Source organism: Arachis ipaensis, chromosome B3, assembly GCF_059453495.1.
Source record: "Arachis ipaensis isolate K30076 ecotype BB chromosome B3, ASM5945349v1, whole genome shotgun sequence".
Lineage (NCBI taxonomy): Eukaryota > Viridiplantae > Streptophyta > Magnoliopsida > Fabales > Fabaceae > Arachis > Arachis ipaensis.
This window is the reverse complement of record NC_142438.1, coordinates 1,384,491-1,405,937: the sequence shown is the minus strand read 5'-3', so window position 1 is coordinate 1,405,937 and position 21,447 is coordinate 1,384,491. Positions and strand designations below refer to the sequence as shown.

The 21,447-nt window shown below is 27.3% G+C and overlaps 1 protein-coding gene across 1 annotated transcript; it reads right to left on the bottom strand.

Annotated features, from left to right (window-relative positions):
• Positions 1-1,970: 1,970 nt before the first annotated feature.
• LOC107634141 (uncharacterized) lies at positions 1,971-4,041 on the bottom strand. The gene is made up of 3 exons (XM_088509080.1): positions 3,805-4,041; positions 3,374-3,503; positions 1,971-2,958 (listed from the first exon to the last, which is right to left on the bottom strand). Exons 1-3 carry the CDS (start codon positions 3,935-3,937, stop codon positions 2,316-2,318), a joined length of 906 nt encoding a protein of 301 aa, XP_088365206.1. The 5' UTR covers positions 3,938-4,041; the 3' UTR covers positions 1,971-2,315.
• Positions 4,042-21,447: the final 17,406 nt, after the last annotated feature.

Here is a 21,447-nt window from a genome sequence, read left to right as displayed (position 1 = left end):
ATCTTTCAGTATTTTTTCTCTTGAATCTGGTCGATTTATGTTAAAATTATTTTTAGATATTAATTTTATTTAAAATATTAAAGACAAAATTAAAATTATTTAAAAATAATTTTAACATAAATTAAAAATATAAAAAACAAAATTAAATCAAATTAAATATTAAATATTTGTTTAAAAATCATAAACGTTAAGACAAAAATTTACTTTACCTAGTTATTTAACTAAAATTTTTAAATTAAAAAGTATGTAAATAAATATATTTATAACACATTTTTCATATAAGAATTTTTTAATTATTATTATTTTAGGATTTATATAAATTTTCTATAAAATTTTTTATTTATTTTTAAACTTATTTTTTTTTAAATTAACAAATATCAAATTTTAAATTTTTAGCTTATAAAAACTAAAAGATATTAAGGTGGAGGTAAATGTGTATGAGAAGAGAGTGAAAAGGTTGAATTTGTGAGAGCTGAAAGCTATGCACAAGTGATTGAATTCATGGATTATAATTGAATATAACATGATAAATGTACTTACAATCATATTGTATATACATTTAAAATTAACTATCAAATTAATTATTTATATAAAATACATATTAAAATATAAAATATATATTAAAAATAAATTAAATACTATATATATTTATATAAATATATAATGACTGATTTAATAATAATTTTTTTTGTATTAATTTGCATAATATTTAATAATCAATAGTTACAATAATATTTTATTAATTTTTCTTAAGTAAACTAGCTAATTAAATATTTTAGTAGTATAATGTACATATATGGCGATGATTTTTTAAAAAAAAAGTATTTCTAAAAATTAAATTGAGATCTTTCTAGATTCATATTGTACCTTTTTAAGAATTAAGACTATAAATGCATCAACAACAAGATTTATATATATAAAAAATTCATGATGAATAAAAATTTGTTTATTTATTCCCATGCATGATAATATAAAATAATAAAAGTAAAGAGTAAAAAAAATGAAATTATTATAATTATTATTTTGTCTTAATTTGACTAGCTTGTATATTTTCAGCACATATATTATTATTAGAGCAAGAAATTCTTAATAAAACAGATATTGAGATTCTTTTCAACAGTTATATATCTTATCCGAATTCAAATAAATCTTAGTTTTTCCCTAAAAATACTAATTATAACCAATAGTGTTTTAGAGTCAGGTTGTACTTTTATCAATCATCGAAAAAAACCAACCATTGTTGACAAGATTCAATTATTTCCTGCAAGGAATGGGGCTTCTAAGTATATCTATAGTTTTTATTTTCCGAGAAAAATAAAACAACCAACTTACAAAATATTTAATTTTGAGGCACCAATAATTAAAACATGTTATACAGTCGTCGTAGAATTACATTAATTTTTTAATAATTATTTGCATAATTAATATAAAATATAATTATTTTTATCGATATAGTGTTAAATTAAATATAGATATAAAAATATTTTATATTAAAAATATACTAAAATTAAATTCATTTAATTTAATATATTTTGGGGGAAAATAATTTTTGTTGAAATAATATTATTGTCATGTTCCTGACCATAACATACTTTTCACCGAGTTCTGAATGATTGAATCATATTGTAGCTAACAACGACATAGCAAACCACACTTTATATGTAATATATATTAATATGTTTTTTGATAATTCAGTCTTTGACCTATATATATATATATATCTTACCAAAGGAAAAAAATATATATATTATAGGCACTATATATATCTGTGACGTAATAATATTAATTAATTAGTTGGACACTCGGAAATGTTATTATTCCACAAGAACTAGCTATTAATAATAATAATAATAATAATAATAATAATAATAATAATAATAATAATAATAATAATCACACAAATTAAACTTCTGTTGATGAAAACAGATACATCAAATAGGGGGGGAAATTTAAAAAAAAAAAATCTTAATTAATTAATTAAAAAGGATCTCAAATAATAGTTTTAAAATATTTTGCAAGAAATTTCCTATGCTATCAACTTATCACATAATAATTCTATGCTCTCTCTACTTTAAAGAAAAAAAATATATTTAAAAAAAAAAGAAAAAAGAGAATAAGCTAATTAAAAAAATAAAAAATAAAAACTCACATGCAGTTATTTTCATGTAAAGTTGATAATAAAAAATCGTTAGATAATTTGACAGATTTGACTAAATTATCATCTAACAATTTTCGACTATTAATTTCGCATGAAAATAACTTGCATTTGGGAAAAAAAATAATTAAAAAAAAAAAAAGTTACAGTTGATGAATAATCATATCTGGTGGAATACATCAAAATTTGGTCCTGCTACTGCTGCTGCTGCTGCTGATAGATCTTCTGATGAGAGTGACCTTAAATTATTATAGCTGCTCATGAAATCTTCTTGCATTGAATTCTGCTGCACATTATTATTATAATTTGTATTGAATTCCTCCTCAGATTTGAGTTGATGATGAAACTGAAACAAAGATTCTAACTTGTTCTCCTCTTCATTGCTACAACAATCCCATGATGATGTTGATGAGAGCAATGCATTATTATTATTATTATTATTCATGTCTAGGCTTGGCATTGAAGAGAATAATAATCCATAGTTTTCATGATGATGAGAAAAATCCAAGCATGTCAAAGGGTCTAATAATAATGATGATGATGATAATGATGATGAAACTCCTCCAATAATTCCATCTAACATTGCCATGGAAGAAGAAGAAGAACATGCTGCTTGTGTTGTATTATTATTATTATTATTATTAATAATAGTATCATTATCTTTGTCTTCATGATTATGAAGAGGCTTGTGTGTAGTTGGATCAATCCCTTGCTTCATTAGCTTCTTCTTCAGACATGAATTCCAGAAATTCTTTATCTCATTATCTGTTCTTCCTGGCAACTGTGCCGCAATCTGTGCCCACCTATATTTAAGAATTTCATAAATAATACAATAACATGCATAAAGGATAAAGTTGGTAAAAGCTAAATAAAGATGGAATGTTGATGGCTAAAAATCCGTTAGTGAAATGCAGAAGCTCAAAATTGTTGCTTCTTGTAAACATGATTTTGAATGTAAAATTACTTCTGCGTTTATGAATAAAAAATTTGCTAAACCAAAAATTGAAACTTTCAAAAAATTTGAACGTGCTTCTTCTCTTCTAACGTGTTTGTCAAATACTCTCAACTATTAATTTTATATAAATTTAATTAACTGTATTTGAGTTTTCACCGTAAAATTAATATAATCAATCAATAACTCTAACTATTTTCTAATAATGTCTATAAATTATTTCAAGAATTAACAATGATATTATAAAATTACAAATATATATATACCTATTTCCAAGAACCTCATGGAGAGTGATTATAAGATCCTCCTCTTGTTGAGAAAACATGCCTCTCTTCAAATCAGGCCTCAAATAATTTATCCATCTTAGTCTGCAACTCTTTCCACATCTTTGTAGCCCTTCATCACACACACACACATAATAATTCAAATTAAACTTCAAATTTCATATATAATTATTTTTTTTTTTCTTTTTTAATATCAAAATTGAAAGCTAATGAGTTATAACTCAAATGACATAGTCTCCCCATACTCATCTAAGAGGTTGCAGGTTCGAGTCTCCTATATCAAAATCGAAATAATATAATTCTTTAATTATGAGGATTCAATTCAAACTACTCCAAAAAGGATATAGTAGTTGAGAATTATTATTATTAAGAATAAAAATAAAAAATTGAAAAAAAAATATATAAATATATACCAGCTTGTTTGGGAACTGAACTCCAGCAACCAACACCAAACCTAGAAATGTAGTTGAAGAGCTTCTCATCTTCTTCAGGGGACCATAAACCTTTCCTTAGTTTTTGCTTTAAACAACAAGAATGCCGACCCATCTTATGAACTAAGAGAAAGAGAAGAAGAAGAAGAAAAAGAAGAGAAGGACAATGTTTTTTGTTCCCTAATTAATTATTGGAGGCCCAGCTCTCTATCTCAAAACTATATAATATATATGTGTTCATTGCTAGCTTCATTCTTGGCCCTCTATATATATATATTATATAGTCAAATAGTAATATATATCATATATTAATTATTAGTTAATTTATTGATTATATTATTACCCCTAATTAAGTTATGATAATTAACATATTTTTAATATAAAAATATTTAGAAGATAATAAAAAATAATTTTTTGTATTATTTAATTATGGTTTACTTTATTATGTATACCTTAATTATTAATTATTTAAATAATTAAATAATTTAAATTGTTATTATCTCTCTAATTTTATTGTTGTTAATATATGTTGTTGAATTTTAAGAACTAATTGTGTTGATTTAAGATCATACTTAGGATTGAAGTCATGAGAGAGAAGGGTGAAGCAATAAAGTGGGTTTTACGCAAATCAAGTGCTGCCTTTTTGCATTGGAATGGATTGGTTTTTAAGATATCTCTATTTCTAGAAAAATGAAAATAAATTAGAAGAAGAAAATAAAATTAAAAAAATAGCGGAGGTAACTAAAGAAAATCAGTAAAAAATAACCATAACTTGCCTTATTTAGCATTTATTAATTGTTGTAATAATTAATTAATACTAAATAAGGCAAGTTCTGGCGGTAGCATTGCCCAAAAAATAGTATGTAGTTTAGTACAATATTACAGCTCTGTATACGTGAATTATTATGATAATTAAATAGAGTTAATTGATTAATTAACTAATATAATACGTTAAGTGGATCATGTCATGTTAATTTTTTTTTTTTTTACTAAAGATAGGAGACTCGAATCCGCAACTTCTTAATTGAGTATGGAGAGACTATGTCATTTGAGCTATTACTCATTGGCGATCATGTCATGTTAATTGTTAATTAATAAATTAAGTACTATATATCCACTAACTTACTCTTACTAATTACTATTGCTTTGATATGAAATATTAGTGCTAAGTGAGTTGCTATCCTAATATAGTAAATTAATTATAAATATCTTGTGCATGTTTACATTAGACTCTTTTTGTGGTTGATAATTATTCATAAAGGTCTAATAATAATAATAATAATAATAATAATAATCCTGAAATGTAGATTTACCGTAATTATGTCTTAGGCTAAACAATAAAAATAAAAATAAATATTAACTAGTTATTCAATTTTTCGTATGTGTGAAAAAAAAATAGAAAATGAATCCTCTTAATTGTTAAAAAAAATTAAAAGAGTAAAATATGATATTTAATTTTTTATTACTTTTTTTTTATATTTTTTATCTCACTTGTAAAATTAATAACAAAAAATTATACTTTATTTTTTTAATTATTAAAAAAATTTGAACGAATTCATTTCAAAAAAGTCGGAGAAATTAATCCCGGTGAAAAAATATCCATGTGAATTATTGTGAATTTAGATAAATAATATTTATATGTATATATACATGAGCGTGATGCTATTTCATTTTATAAAACTTGAGATATATATAATTAAAAATAAAAAAGAAGTGTCATTTGTGCCATGTATTATTCTTTTCTTTTTGGTTTTTATTTTATAATTTTATTTATTTGAATATATTAACATTAAGAATACTATAAATATAAATATAAAGCAGCCGACACGAGTACATAGAAGGACGTGTGGGGTCCACAGAAATATTGACTGTAATTTGAAAAAGACTCACGGTACTTATTAGATTCCATTCGTAGAACATTAAAATCAATGGAATTATAACAATCATTTTTAGGTTAATTTTTTTTTTATATAGAAAAAAATTGTGTGTAATTTATCATTATGAATAATTGGTATTTTTTTATATAGATTAATTTTTTTTATTTAATTTTAAGTAACAAATCTGACCCTCAAATTTAGAGAAGTATAGAAATCTGAGAATCAAATTTCATAGTGTTACAAATCTAAGGATCAAATTTGTATATTTAAAAAATTAAAAAAAAAATTAAATCTAACCCTTATATTTATATTTTTTTTTAAAAAATTTTAAAACCACAAATCTGACGTGACATAAAAAAAAATTAAAATTCACAAAACTGTCCTTTAAATTTGTGATCATCCACAAAAAAAAAAAAAAAATACACCAACTCTTCACATTATTTAACAATACCACCATAATCTCAATAATAAAAATAAAAAGTATTATTTTTATATTTTAAAAAATTCTTCCATAAAATCTGCATTTTATATTTTTCATTCGACTTTTACAAACTGTTAGTATTTGTCCAAGCTAGAAAAGTAGAAAATTTTAAAGATTTATATACAATTAATTAATGTTTTGAAAATCAATTTTAATTTACTCGTTTAATAATTTTCATTTTTTATATTTATTAGTATTTTAAAAAGCATAAACCTTTGGATATCCATCAGCATCGCAGAGAATCAACAAAAATTTCCTAACTATGAAATTTATTCCATACATCACTATTATAGGGAAGATTTTTAAGTATACTGTCATACTGGTATATCAGTGATTTTTAACCGTTGATCTTAATTATATATATTATATATATTTTTTATAATTAAGATCAACGGTTAAAAATTACTGAACGATATAACAGCACACTTGAAAATTTTCCCAATTTATTATCGACAGCCACTCCAACAGTGAGTTAGAAACAGAAGTCGATAAAACTACTGAGTCGTTAGTAAAGTAGGATAAAATAGAGCCCAATTTTATGATGCTTATGAATTTTTGTCTAAATTTTGTTTAATTTATTTTTTTGTAGTAAATTTTGATTTCTTAAAAATTATTTATTTTTATATATTTTTTTGTAGTGTTTTAAAAAGTATCTTAAAGATACTCGTTAATTTTTTTAGATTAACAAGCATAAATCTTTAAATATCCATCAGCACAGAATCAACAAAAATTTTCTAATTATGAAATTTATTCCATAATTATAACTATGAAAATTGAAACATTTCTTATAAAAAATACTTTTATTTAATTTTTTAAATTTTAAATTTATTTTTTAATTTTTATATTTATGTTAAATTAAATATAATACTGAACAACTCAATCTAATTCATTTTATATTAAATACAATACAATTAAATTTCGGTCTCTTAATTTCAATTTCTCTTTCAAATATAGATTAATAGTACATATTGTCTTCTAAGTATCAAACCTAGGACATGACTATGTTTAAACTTATCCTTAAACAACTACATTGTGTTATAGATCTTATGGTTAATTAAGATATTTGTTAGTTAATTAATTACATTTTACACATTCTCATAAAATTATTTTGTTATGAATGTGTCAACTAAATCAATGTAAAAAATAAGTGTGCTAATGAACATGAAAGGTTAGAATATGATTATGCAAAACTATCAAATTTAATTTCCCTTCGTTTTGGTACTAATTTCTATCTGCAATGACTACAAAGACATCATTTCATCATTACTTTTATTATTTTAAGTTCTTCTCGAAGCAATAATTGAGTATATATGCACATATGTACATAAGTAAAACAATCATATTTCCAATCCTCAAGTATTTATTAGGTATTTTATTAATTAGTGTGGCTTAGAATACACGTTTTTAGATATTGGATTAAAACACAAGGATGTTAAGATTTGAGTTTTTATTAATTTGTTATTTTCTTATTAATAGTTTCCTGTCCCAAAAAACAAAAGATCAATTATTTGTTTCGATGGGATTATGGAAATATTGGCCAGGAAAAGGGAAAAGTGCTTGATATTTAATTGAAAAATAACTTTTGAGAGTAAATAAATATTCACTTTAATTTCAAATGAAAGTTGTACATATGAATTTTAGTTTTCATAATTTTAACAATAAACTTTTAATTCTTAAAATTACAAAATTTGAGTAATACTAGAAAATTATTTTTTTCAACTATTAGAATATAATTAGGATCAATTAAAATTAATTAGTATTAATTATATTTATTTAGCATATCTGCATATTTATTGTATAATATTATTTTTTTATTGTTTGGATTCTTCTAACACTTATATATATTCTTATATATTGTATCATTGATAACACATTCAATAATACATAATCACTTTCTTCAGATTATTTTTTTTTTTTGAACAAGTGAGCTCAACACAATAAAGTGGAGCGACAAAGTCACAAACAAAGTCTCAAACATAAAAAACAACCAATCAAAACCTGAAAACAATTCCTAATGTTATCTCCGGCAATGCCATCAACAATAAAAAAGATCCAAACTACACAATTCTCTGTAGCTGGTCAAAGACCTGAGAAACACCTCTTCCACTCCGGTTTCCTTCTTATTAAAGATCCGCCTATTCCTCTCTAGTCATACATTCCAAATAACTCTCGGTCCACCTTTTAATCGAATTTCCGAAAATTTCTCAAGCCATTTTACACTCAATAGAACTCTATCAATACGACTGCAGGAGCGGCCTCTGAACCAAGTAAATTTTCGATCATTCAACGGTAGGTCCACTAACTGAATATCTTGAACCCAATCCTTGAACTCTTCTGCCGATGCTGTAACCTGTCCCGACCTTTCCTCTCTTCAATCTGTATAACCTCATTAAAGTCTCTCATATAACATATCAGACCTCGACCTAACCCAGCTACAAAATTCAGTTCCTCCCACACAGCCAATTTCTCCAATTTAGTATGAGCACCATATACTAAATAGAACGTACAATTAAACTCATTTTTTAACAGTACTCCTTTAACACATAATCGTCTTTTTCCTTTGTAACAATTATTTATTTTAAATTGCATGTCATCCCACATTGATAATAGATCCCTGAATGTGCCTGTCGACTCTACAAACTCCCACTCTACAGTATCACTCCCCCAAATACGTACTACATCAAACTTAGTCACAACTTGCATCTTAGTTTCAACCAACCCTAACATATTCACTTTTGCTTCTTTTTTAGTTCTTTCACCATACTCAATTTTTCAACACTCCCTAACCCCTTAACAATTCAAGAACTAAAAATCATTTTAAAACTGTTTTACACACCTTTTTGAGATTTTTTGGTCTGCATCTTTGTGCCTTTTCTTTCTGCTTTGCTAATCTCCTCTTCTGAGCTAAAGCCTCATTCTGTTCTTGAAGAATTGCCATGATATCATCTTCATCATTGTACTGCACGGCTCCTGATTCAACAATCAGCTCACACGTCTTTCTATTTTCCAGCATTTGCTCCTCTCGTTCCAAATCCTTACCATCATTGTTCCCTGGATTTTCAACACTAATGTCCCCGGCACTCCCAACCCCGATATTGTCTTTATCAACCCCCGCACCGTTCAAAGTTAAACCGTCTACAAGTGCGTCATCTCCACCTATAACAGGACCAACTTTCGGACCAGCAGCATTCTTTCGAGGCTCGAGGCACTAGACAATGCACCGCCGCTTCCATGTCAACATCGCCGTCCATGGAAGAACGTAACCCCGCCATCGCTAGCATTGAGTGATACTCTGACGAAGACACAATCTCCAATGGGGCGTACCTCCGATTGAAGATCGCAAGCAGCATACACCGCTATAGGCCCGACGGCACCGTCTCCTCCACTAGTCCGTTGCTCTTCGCTCGCTACGAGCTTTCCCAAGCTTCGTTAATCTATTGTGGCGTCATGCCCTGAGATCTCTCCTTCAACTTGATAATGAACCGCAGCGCATAACCCAGGACTCGGAGCAGCTTCGACCCAGTCAACCCTTGCCCGACTATGATTCACCAGCCCACCTCTATAGCCGCATCAGCATGAATGTTAGCATGATCGTCTGGGCTTTCAACTAAGGAAAAAAAGTCCAAGCTCTCTCCTTTGGCACATCTGTTACAATAAAATTTTTTGGGCCTACTAAGAAGCCTGCTTTTGGTTTCTTTTTTTCTCCAACAATCCTTATTCTTCAGCCCATCATTATTATAATCATACCTAATTATTTTTTCTGATTCAGCATCATTAATCATCAAATCATTATATAAAATCCTCACTGCCCTCTAAAACAGGATCATCCGTTTTCCTTGCCGTACGAATTTGAATTAAATTACAATTACTCCATTCATTCAAAATATCCTCTAAAATTACTACTCTACCCTTATCTGTTTCTTCCTCCCTTGGCACCTCCATCACCAACTCAGCCACCGAATCTCTACTTTTCACTTGTACCATGGCACTCGAACTGCTAGCAACCATCTCGCAAGATTTTGGGAGATAAGGATTACCTACCTCTTCAATCTTGCACTCCACTCCATAACTCTCATGACCAACCTCTTTAACCAGAACATCGAATCTGCTAGTACCAATTATGACGTGAATCCACTCGTTGATGATGTCCATAATACAAGTATCTATTTGTACCCATCCCACACTGAATGAGAGGCATGATTTCATGGCTTTGTCACATCCAATTACTTCTCCCTATTGGCTTCCTATTATTCTGAACGTCTCCGCTGACCATGTATGCAGAGGAAAATCAAAGCATTCTAACCATGCCCTTCGAGTTTCATTGTGCTCCTCCTCATTCCATCTCCATACGCTATGAAAAATTTGTAGTAGGTTGTTCATTTTGAACGTGTAAGCTTCTTCTACACTCAAGATACTATCAAAAGTCATGAGTGCCTTGTACGCTCCTAGTTCTCGTACTTGCACAACTTGAGAAAAATTCTTCACAATCATATACTTCAAAGAAGAAAAGTCTATAGCCTTTGTCATCCTGCCTATTAGACTCCTCTGTAACCAGTCCAGATTCTCTTTCACCACCGGAATTTCCATCTTCTTCGTCCACCCATTACCATGTGGATCCTCTTTTTTCCCTTCCTTCCTCGTCTCTTCTACATTCTTCCTCGGGACTCTTGTACTTTCCTCATGTTGAGTTTGAATCTTGACAATATTTTGGACGTCACCCGCCTCATTAATTCTCTTCCTATTCTCCCCTTCATTCGTGCGTCGATACCTAGCTTCTCTGACTGAAATAAACTTCCCTCGTAACCTCGTTCTATTCATCTCCGCGATAGCCTTCAACGCTCCACCCTTTGTTGTATATCGGATGAACGCAAACACGTAAGTATTACCATTTTTTTGTTTTCGTGAGAGATAGATATCATTTATACGTCCAGTCCAGTTGAACAAGTGGTACAACTCCCTTTTTTTATATATCTACAGGAAGATAATCTACAAAAATAAAGAACGATTCGTTTTCCAAATGACAATACTCCTCTCAATTCCAAACCCTCAAATCTCTACTAAATTGCCTAATTCTACCCCCTCCCGGTGTTTCCCACCCATTCTCTCATTCCTCCTTATTAAAAAGGGATACATGTGATTCACTTTCTTCAGATTATTCTCTTATTTCTAACATGGTATTAGAGTTTGATTTTTATACTACGTGGGGTTGTTCTTCTACTTTTGTATGTTGATGCATGATCATTACTAGAGATGATATTGATAGTATCTCTGATCTTAAAGCGTCCCTCTACCATATTTTTGAGATGAAAGATCTTAGTTCTCTTAGTTATTTTCTTGACCTTGAAGTCATATCTTAATTATCCTCAGATGATGGTATCTATCTCTCACAAGTTAAGTATGCTTTTGATCTTCTTGCTCTAGCCGAAATTACAAGTAGTCGCACTGAGTCTATTCCTCTTGAGCCTAATATTCGGTTTACTCCTATGAATGACACTGTTTTAGATAATCGTACTCTTTATCGATAGTTAGTTGGAGGTCTCGTCTACTTGACTGTCGCACGATCAGACATCGCCTATCTAGTTCATGTTCTTAACCTGTTATTATCAGCTCCTTGTACTACTCACTATGCGGCAGTTCTTTGCATTTTTCGCTACATCAAAGGCACTCTTTTTATGGCCTTCATTTTTCTGTCCATTCATCTTTGACCCTTCAAGTATACTCAGATGCTGATTGGGCTGGTGATTCCACTGATCGTCATTATACTACTGATTATTGTTTGTTTCTTGGTGATTCTCTCATTTTTCAGAGAGTCAAGAAGCAAATGTTTACTGCTCGATCAAGCATCGAAGATGAATACCGTGTTCTCGCTAACACAACTGCTGAGATTGCCTCGATCCGTTGGCTTCTCGAAAATTTGGGGGTGCTCATCAATTATCTCCAACTGATGTTTTTTGTGACAACCGTAGTACTATTCAAACTACTCATATGATGTTTTTCATAAACACACAAAATATATTAAGATTGATTGTCGCTTTGTCCAGCAACGTCTCCTTATTGATGCTGTTCGTCACATAGCTGTTGGGATTTTGGATCAAATTGCTGATATATTCACAAAGACTCATCATTCTACTCGTTTTTGGACTCTAATATTCAAACTCAAGATGGTATCCTTAGCTCCCACTTGAGTTTGAAAGAGGATGTTAGAGTATAATTATGATCAATTATATTTATTTAGCACATCCTCTGTATATTTATTGTAGGATATTATGCTTTTATTGCTTTAATTCTTCTAACACTTATATATACTCTTGTATATTGTATCATTGATAACATATTCAATAATAAATAATCATTTTCTTTAAATTACTCTCTTATTTCTAATATTATCTGACATCAAATATTTTTTTTAAAATTATTTTATTTATATTAAATTTTAGACCATAAATCATAAATTCTTATACAACCAAATAAAAGATATAAAATGATCAAATCTGGCTAAACTATCAACACAGAGCATGTTAGATACCAAAACTAGCAAATCCGTATATATCTACAATATAATTTAGAATTACATAATGTAAAAAAGGTTTTCACATCTTTAATTACTCTATGACGATTACAATAATTTAAGAAGTATTTATAATTTTTTATTAAGTTGAAATAAAAAAAACTCTAAACCAATAAACATAAAACCTAATTTAGTAACTAAATAAATAAAATAAAAATACATTAAATTAAATTAAATATTCTAAAAATATAAACTAATAACGTTTAAAAATACTTGAACTTTTTATATATATCATAAATATTTGAAGCATGTATTATATACTTTTTCTTATTAGTTAAATTTGTAAGAAAACAATTCAAGACATATATAGTATTAAAACTTCTACCATTTAAAGTTGAAATTTTTTATTTTTGTTGACACAAAAAAATCAGCATATACATATAAGACAAATAAAAAGAAAAAGAAAACATATATAAAAATTTACGTAAATTTAAAAATAAATTTTTGTATAAAAAAAATAAAAAATATATAAATAATTATATCTCTAACAATTTAATTAGTTAGTTAGAGATACTTTGTCAATTTAATAATGAATTGATGCAGATCGGTCTTATATATGTTCTCAATTTATCTCTTGCTATTGATTACACTACATAAGTGACGAAAGCATTCAAATAAATTCTTTAATTATATAAAATACAAATCATAAATTTTAACAAATATATCATCATTGATAATGATAATGTTAAGCTATATTACTTGATAAAAGTGATAGAATGAACATGGTAGGAAAAAAAATTAATAATAATAGGTAATAAATAGTAAAATGAGTTTTTTTTATTAAGTAAATAGTCAAAATTTTTTAAAAAATTTATTTTTCAAATTGATTTTTGAATAAATTTTTTATTAAATTTATCTTTTAAAATTTTTAAATTAGTTAAATTAGTTTTTCTGTCACTTCCATTATTCATAATGTCAAAGTTTGCTAATGTGGTAAGTAAGATTGCTACACATTTAAGTATTTTTTTATTCAAGTTCATCCAAGTAGGCCTAACACCAATAAAAATCATTATCATTAAAAGAGCGTGATTACACGCGCCCTCTTCTTCTCATGCTCGTTTACGCACAGAGCTTCTTCTTCTTCGCCTTTTTCTTCGCGTTCCTCCTCCTTCTTCTTTTTCGCGTTCCTTTTTCTTCACGTGTTTTCTTCTTATCGTCATTCTTTTGTTTTTGTTGTATTTTTTTTCTTTTTTTTCTTCTCTTCCTAGTGAAGAAGCAGTAGATGGTGAGGAGGAAGAATTTTGAATTCATAATGTAAACTCGTTTCAAAACAAGCACAGACTAAATGCACCTTATTTAAATCGAGAATAAATCGAAATTACTTAATAATTGCGACACACAAACTTAATTCAAAAACAAACACACAAACAAGATTGAATCATGAACAAAAATATATCCAAATTCATCAAGTGATTTTGCAGCATTATGTATTTCTTCTTCTTTATTTCATTAGATGAACAAGACAAGAAAAGAAGAACATGATGAGAAATTTTGAGAAATTTTTTCTTCTTATTTCTTTTTTTATTTGATTTTTCTTTTCTTTTTCTTGGTTTTATTTCTCTCAAGATAGTGAAACAAAAAGAATCATAACAAAATAATTCACTCAGAAATGAACTGAAATTATATTTAGAATGAACTGAAATTACTTAATGATTTTAGTTATTCTAAATATAATTTTATTTTGTTTCTAAATATAATTTCGGTTCTGCACAGTTCAAAACTTTTTCTCCTCACTTTCTACTGCTTCTTCACCAAGGAGAGAAGGAGAAAAAGAAAAAAAATACAGCAGCAACAATAACAAAAGAATGACGATAAGGAGAAAACACGTAAAGAAGAAGGAACGCGAAGAAGAAGGAGAAGAAGAAGAAGGAGAAGAAGAAGCGCGTGCCTCTAAATTACTTGGATAAACTTGGATGCTAAAATTACTTGGATGTGGAGAATAATTCTATGATACGCTAAGTAATACTACGTTAAGTGATAGTATTAATTAACTACTAATATCATAAGTTTATGAAATTAGATTAAATAAATCTTAAATTGAGAAATTTTAATACCTCAAGTTTCTCTTAATTTAGAATTGATTTTATCTAATTATATAAATTTATCAAATTAACAATCAATTTAGACTACTAAATATATATTGTGATCAATGTAGTATTATTTTAATATGTCATATCAGTAAATTTTGACATTATTAATTAAAAAAATAACGAAAGAACTAATATAATTAATTTAAAATTTTTTAAACTATAAATTTAATTAAAAAAAATTAAAAACCAACTTAAAAAAGGAATAATGTTTGGGATACGAATTTGATTGATTCTTCCTTCTTTGAAAATCAGCGTTGACATTGATAAGAAAAAGCATGTTGTCAATGTCAAAATGTCCTTTGATAGACGCGCATTTATTTAGTATGCAGTTGTTGCTTTTTCACTTAATAATGTGAAGTTATTTGTGGAATGATTCAGAATTAATTCTAAGAACAAAAGTGAAGATCGTCTTAGTAATGTGATATATTGTGAAGTGTGATGCAACAATTATGTTTGCATAGTGTACCATGTAACGTAACGGTAGAAACTCACGTACAGTCGATTTCACATGAAGTTGATAGTTGAGAGTTGTTAGATAAAAATTTAGTAGATAAAAATTTAGTCAAATCAATCAAATTATCTAATAATTATCAATTATCAACTTCATGTGAAGTTGACTGTACATAAATTTTTATCATAACATAACACTCTAAGTGAAGTAACTAAAAATCCTATGAAAAAATGCCGTGTATTTAAACAATTCGACCATATTACATGTACATAAAAATTCAGTCACAAATCAATAATTATTAAGTATAAAAATATATATTAACATTTCATAAGAAAATTATTATATTCTTATAAATAAGTTTGATTATTCGTCTATTTCATATTTGAGTATTCGGTTATTATTGCACATTTGATTATTTTTGTAATTGATTATTTAATTAAAAAATATATAAATTAATATGTATCAAAAAATGTTATATACGTATTAAAAATTAATTGTCAAATAAACCACTACGTATTTATATATATTTATTCACAAATTTTTCTAACTAAGTTTTATGTTTATCATTTTGTTATTTAATCATTCACCATTAAAACTACTCTCATTTAAAGTTGTAACAGATTTATGTATATATAATAAACTTTTAAAATTTTAATTTAAATCTCAAAATCTTTTGATAATACAATTTTAAATAAACAATTAATTATGAAAATTATATCAAACCATTTTCGATTCGAATTTGTTATGAGTAAATTCATATTTTACACGTTAAGTTTTTCCTCTAATTTTATATAAAATCTCAACTCTAACTACTTGCAATAAGTAACTAACCTTTTATTCAAAATATTTTCTCTGTCTTTCAATCTTGACATGCATCAAGTTTATTCCAAAGTATTGAAAGAGCCTAACACATTAAACAAATACAAATATCAAACACAATATGAGACAACAACTATGAATAAGCAAATATAGTAAGTAAAGTAATAATAAGAACACACCAAAATTTTAACGTAGAAAATCCTCTCAATATAAGAGGTAAAAATCATGGGTCGTCTAGACTAATAAAATAGTCCCACTATAATCAAATGAGGTACAAGAGAGTCTCAAACAAAGCATAAAAATGTGCATATAATCGCCATCAAAATATCAAAACACCAACGCTTACAAATGAGAAGTAAGAAGATGAAAAATACCCAAAAAATAGAATTGTTGTTTGGAGCCTATTTCTCTCTCTGCAGACCTTCAATCAAAATCTCCACCATTTAGAATGAAGAACAAGATAATAAGAATTTGCAGTTTAAATTTTACATCGATCCAACGATGAAAGAATGAGAAACTGCTGTTCAAAAATTACTGCTCTGTGTAAAACTGGAAAAGCTATTTCCTCTTTTGCGAAGCTAATTTCTCCCGTTGTAAATCTTCAATCAACATCTTCACCATTCAGAATGAAGAACAAAATGAGAGAAACATGAATTTAAATTTTAAGCTTATCCAACGGTGAACGAATGAAAAATCGCTATTTGAAATTTGCCGCTTTGTATAAAAACGAAAATTCTATTTTTCCTCTTTTTTCTCATTTTGTGGCTACTCTCTCACACTCTCAAAAGACCTCAGAAAAATCTAATTAGAATTGTGGCACAATAAATACAAAAAAACACTTTAAAAATTTAGATTTGAACTTCACAAAGAAGAAAAAAAATTCCAACAAATATGTCATAATTCAATATTCTTTTATTATTGAATAAAATTCTCTTTATTAAAATTGGTAGTTTATTCAAAAGTATATTGGGGATTTGGGGTAATAACTCTATCTACTCCTAATTTTGTATAGTGTAGCTATTTCAATTATTAAAATTGATATTGAATGAGTTTAACACTTTAACTCGATTCTTAAAGCTAGTTTATAGAGTAAAAAATATTTTATAATTATAAACAATTTAGAGAACTTATCTTTTAATGGATATAGGACTTGTAACACATTTTATCTTTAATGGATATACGGGTGGCTCAATAACATTAGATCGGATAAATTTAATAACATAATTGGATTGGTCTAACTCAACTCTAAAAATTTAACTCATAAAATAAAAAATGTCTCATACTTAAAAAATCTCTAAAAAGTATATCATTGATAAATATAAATTTTGTAATCAATATTATTTGAAGCGATATCAATTACCAAAAAACTAAATTAATATTTAATTTTTTTATTAATAATATAAAATATTTTATACCATTATTTAATTATATCTCTATTATTCATGAAGTGAACTCTAATTTTGTATAATTTGGTATCTAAACTACAAAACAAAAGTTCAATTTACTACCTAGTTTTAACACAATGTTTAAAATATATTAAAAAATATTTATTTATTTATTTATTTTTATTTTTATTTTTTTGCAGAGGAAGGAGAGCAAGAGGGGTTTTAGTTTAAATAGGCAATAGAATATCCAAAGAAACCTACAGAAAACCCCATATAAATAGCACGTGTAAAAATGACGCAATATACAAAATATATATACTAATTTATGATATCGTACATAATTTTTATAAATTTAAATATGCTAATATTTTCATAAGATTAATTAAATATTATATTATTAATTGTTGAGTTAAGAATGTAAATTAATTTAATAATAATAACAAATATTAATTTATTAGATTAAATATCTAATTAGGTTTGAATGGTTCGTTTAAGTGATGTAGGCCTAAATAATTGAGCAATAATCCAAACAAATGAAACAAAGCAATCAAATGTACTGAATGGATACTAAATTCATAACCAAACCCAATGAAAATTGAAATAAAGAAAAGCTTTCAATAAAACTAAATTTTAGCATATTTTAAATCGGGTAAACATCTGAAAGAGAGAGAAAGAGAGTTTTACCTTTAAGCTCACGTACACTAGAAAAAAAAAACGCATAAAAAAAAAAGTCTAATCAAACAAATCAAAAAGTATGTTACACTAATTCAGAAGTTAAAAGTAAATAATTTTCTTTTGAATGTAAGTAGATTTTTTCTTTTTTTTTTTTTATTGTCTGCAATGCCATTTAAAGGAAAATGAAGAAAATAATGATTGATAATCTTTGTTGTGAATCAACGATTAAAATTATTACCTGGAACCAAAGCACATTTTTAAGGGTTTGATTTGGGTTTATCACTGAACAAGTTCATTTTGGCTACTCTGATGTCCTTGGTCAAGCAAATGGATCTGAAATTCCTAATTTAGGAGTTGATTGAAGAAAGAGAAGGAATGAATTCTGAAAGCTCAAGGTCCAAGAAGTTGACTTGAAAGAAACCCTAATTTTGGCTCAAAGCAAGATACAAAAAGAAAATTTGGATCTAAGTATAAGGCAAGGAGAGAGAACCTAAAAGAGAGAACAAAGAGTGAATTCTTACTACAGAATTTGAAGTCTTGAAAGCATTGCATCTATACTAAAAGGAGCACTTCACTAAGATAAAGAACAAGATTATCAGTTCAGATGTTGGATTCAGTACATAGAGTCAAGACTTCCAATCATTATTTCCTTCACTGTTTTGTATTTCTGTTTTAATGTATATCTTTCTTAGTTTTTTTGAGAGGTAAAAAACAAGAGAGACATTGAGAAAAAGTCATAGAGTGAAAAATGTTGAGAGAAACACTTGCAAGAAAAGGTAAAGGTGATTTCAGATTTTTTTTGTTGTATTCTCTGTCTTGAGTCATGTACCTGAGAGATATCCCTTGTTAAGTTGGGTAAGTACTTAGTGTAATGAGTCTAGGTATTAGTATAGCCAAATCAAGTTTATGTTGAACCCTGTGTGCCCAGATAGGATTACGTTGAGTCCTAAAAAATTGGTGTATATAATACTTGGATTGATAGTGAAAATTCTAATAACGTTGTGGTGGAGACTGAATGTAGGTTGTATTGCACAAAATAACTGAACCAGGATATATAGTTGTGTCACTTTTTTTTAAAATTTTATTTTATTTTTTTTATGAGACAAAATAAAATTATATTCTGCATCAGGTCAAATAGAAATCAAATTCTATTTTTGATTTTAAGGCTTATTTAATTAAAATTAAAAAAGCTATAGATTCAATTCTGATCCTCTAAGTCTTCTATAATTTTCATTAATTTTCAAAAAAAAATTCTAATTCCGTCTTCCTCTAACTTGGTCTGTATTTATCATTTATTTAATTTATTTGGAGGAGAATTATTAGTTGGTACTTAAGTAGTTGATTCAGAATTTATGAATGAAGCCTTTTGGAGTATATTTCAAGATCCCTATCCACCATTACCCACTTGAATTTTTACTATCAGATCCAGAAACATGCACATGATTTAGCATAATCTCGTTTGTCCTAGCTAGTGAAGGATGTGACACTATGTAGGTCATATATTAATTAATGCATATGAAAATTTGAGCCTATGTGGTTATAAATTTCATTGATTATGTACCGTCAAATCATTTAGAAAGATTAAATTACCATATTATTATTTGAAAAAATATGATTTATTTGTAATTATGATGTTGTGTCGACTTTCAAGTTCAACTTACAGGATGGATATTTTTTTAATAATTATTTTGAATTATGTATTCTTAATTAATAACAAAAATTTATATTTATATATTATGACTATATAATGAATAGATCGAATGACAAAATATTCTAAAATAAATATATATAAGTGGCTATTTTATCACGAATAAAATAGATATTTAATTTAAAATGCTTCGTACGATTTTGCATGACTGCTAATCTTAAAAAAAAAATCAGAATTTATCTTATTTAACTATTAATATAATTAATAAATATTAAATAAAGTAAATTATGATTATTTTTTATTAATTTTTTTATTATTGTTCCGGTTCAGCCCACTAACAAATTGGGTTCGGGTACCAAGTCGTCGACCCGACAGGTCATCCAACTCGCAAATTTTCCTTTTTTCTTCTGGTCACAGCATCTGGACAGTTGGAATGAAGGAAGCTTCTAAAAAAAAAGGGTCTGCTCATGTGGAACTCACTCGAGCACAGAGTATATAAGGGAAGGGTCTTATTCCTCTCTAGAGATACATCACTTATCCTAACCCTAAATGTCGCATTCGTACGGACTCTAACTTGAGCGTTGGAGTCCTTGCAGGTGGCCTCCCTTCTCCCCTTCCCCCGCCTCTTACTATGACAGCTCGGAGGAATTTCATTCTTGAAATCCATCCAGGCCGCCAGCGACTTGCTAACCCCAGACACTCCCTATTTCCAACCCGTTCAAGACGCGAGCAACCGAAACATTTACCAAACATATATTTTAAATAATAGAATATTTATAGACATTCAATCTAATTTAAAAGTGAGGAATAAAAAATTAATTTATCAAATAAACAAAAAAAAAAGTAAAAAGTAAAGGTTAGAAAAGAAACATCTTTTCTTCATATAAATAAAGACATGAGGGATTTCAAACGGTCCCAATTGGAGAAAATTATATAAAGCTTCCTTTTCCAAGCGATGATTATGATAGCATAATGATAATGAAAGTAATCCATTGTATTTGGGAAGAACATTTCTTTCTCTTGATTCATATATCGGAATTCGCCCTATACCCACCTCCCTTAATTTAACATAAAAAGCACATGTAACAAATTAAAATTGTTTGGTGTTTCTCATCAGATCATTAGATAAAGATTAATACATATAAATCTATTATTTTATAAGACAGAGAATTTGCAGTGGCATCTTAGTTTATGATGGCATCTTTCAAAATTACCATGCATGATAATTTTATCACCGTCTTTAGTACGAATTCAATCATTTTAGCAGAATTTTCGAGTATTTATTTTAGGTTCTTTATTACTTTTCAATGAAGATATAGTAATATTCAAGTGAAAACAAACTCTAAAATAGTTTTGAAGTTTTATCAGAGTTTATTAACTTATTTGTGAATGTTTTGCAGGTTGAAATTTTTTTGAAAGATATTATAAGTTATAATTTCACTAATTCTATTTGGAGAGAATTAATACTATCAAGAGTTGAGTTATTTATCTAATTTATATTAATTAGCAGAGTTAATACTAAGAAAAGATTAAGTAGATTTGATATTATTGATAAAAAATTTGATATTGTTGTGTTAAGTTTTTATTTAAAAAAAAAAAAAAACAGAAACTTTCTCTTATATAATAGCGAT

Excerpts from the sequence above, each read along its gene's own strand:
- LOC107634141 (XM_088509080.1), bottom strand. The coding sequence starts at position 3,937 with ATGGGTCGGCATTCTTGTTGTTTAAAGCAAAAACTAAGGAAAGGTTTA. Across the intron at positions 3,504-3,804 it reads TTCAGTTCCCAAACAAGCTG|GGCTACAAAGATGTGGAAAG; the intron begins GTATATATTTAT and ends TGTGTGATGAAG. Across the intron at positions 2,959-3,373 it reads CATGAGGTTCTTGGAAATAG|GTGGGCACAGATTGCGGCAC; the intron begins GTATATATATAT and ends TCTTAAATATAG.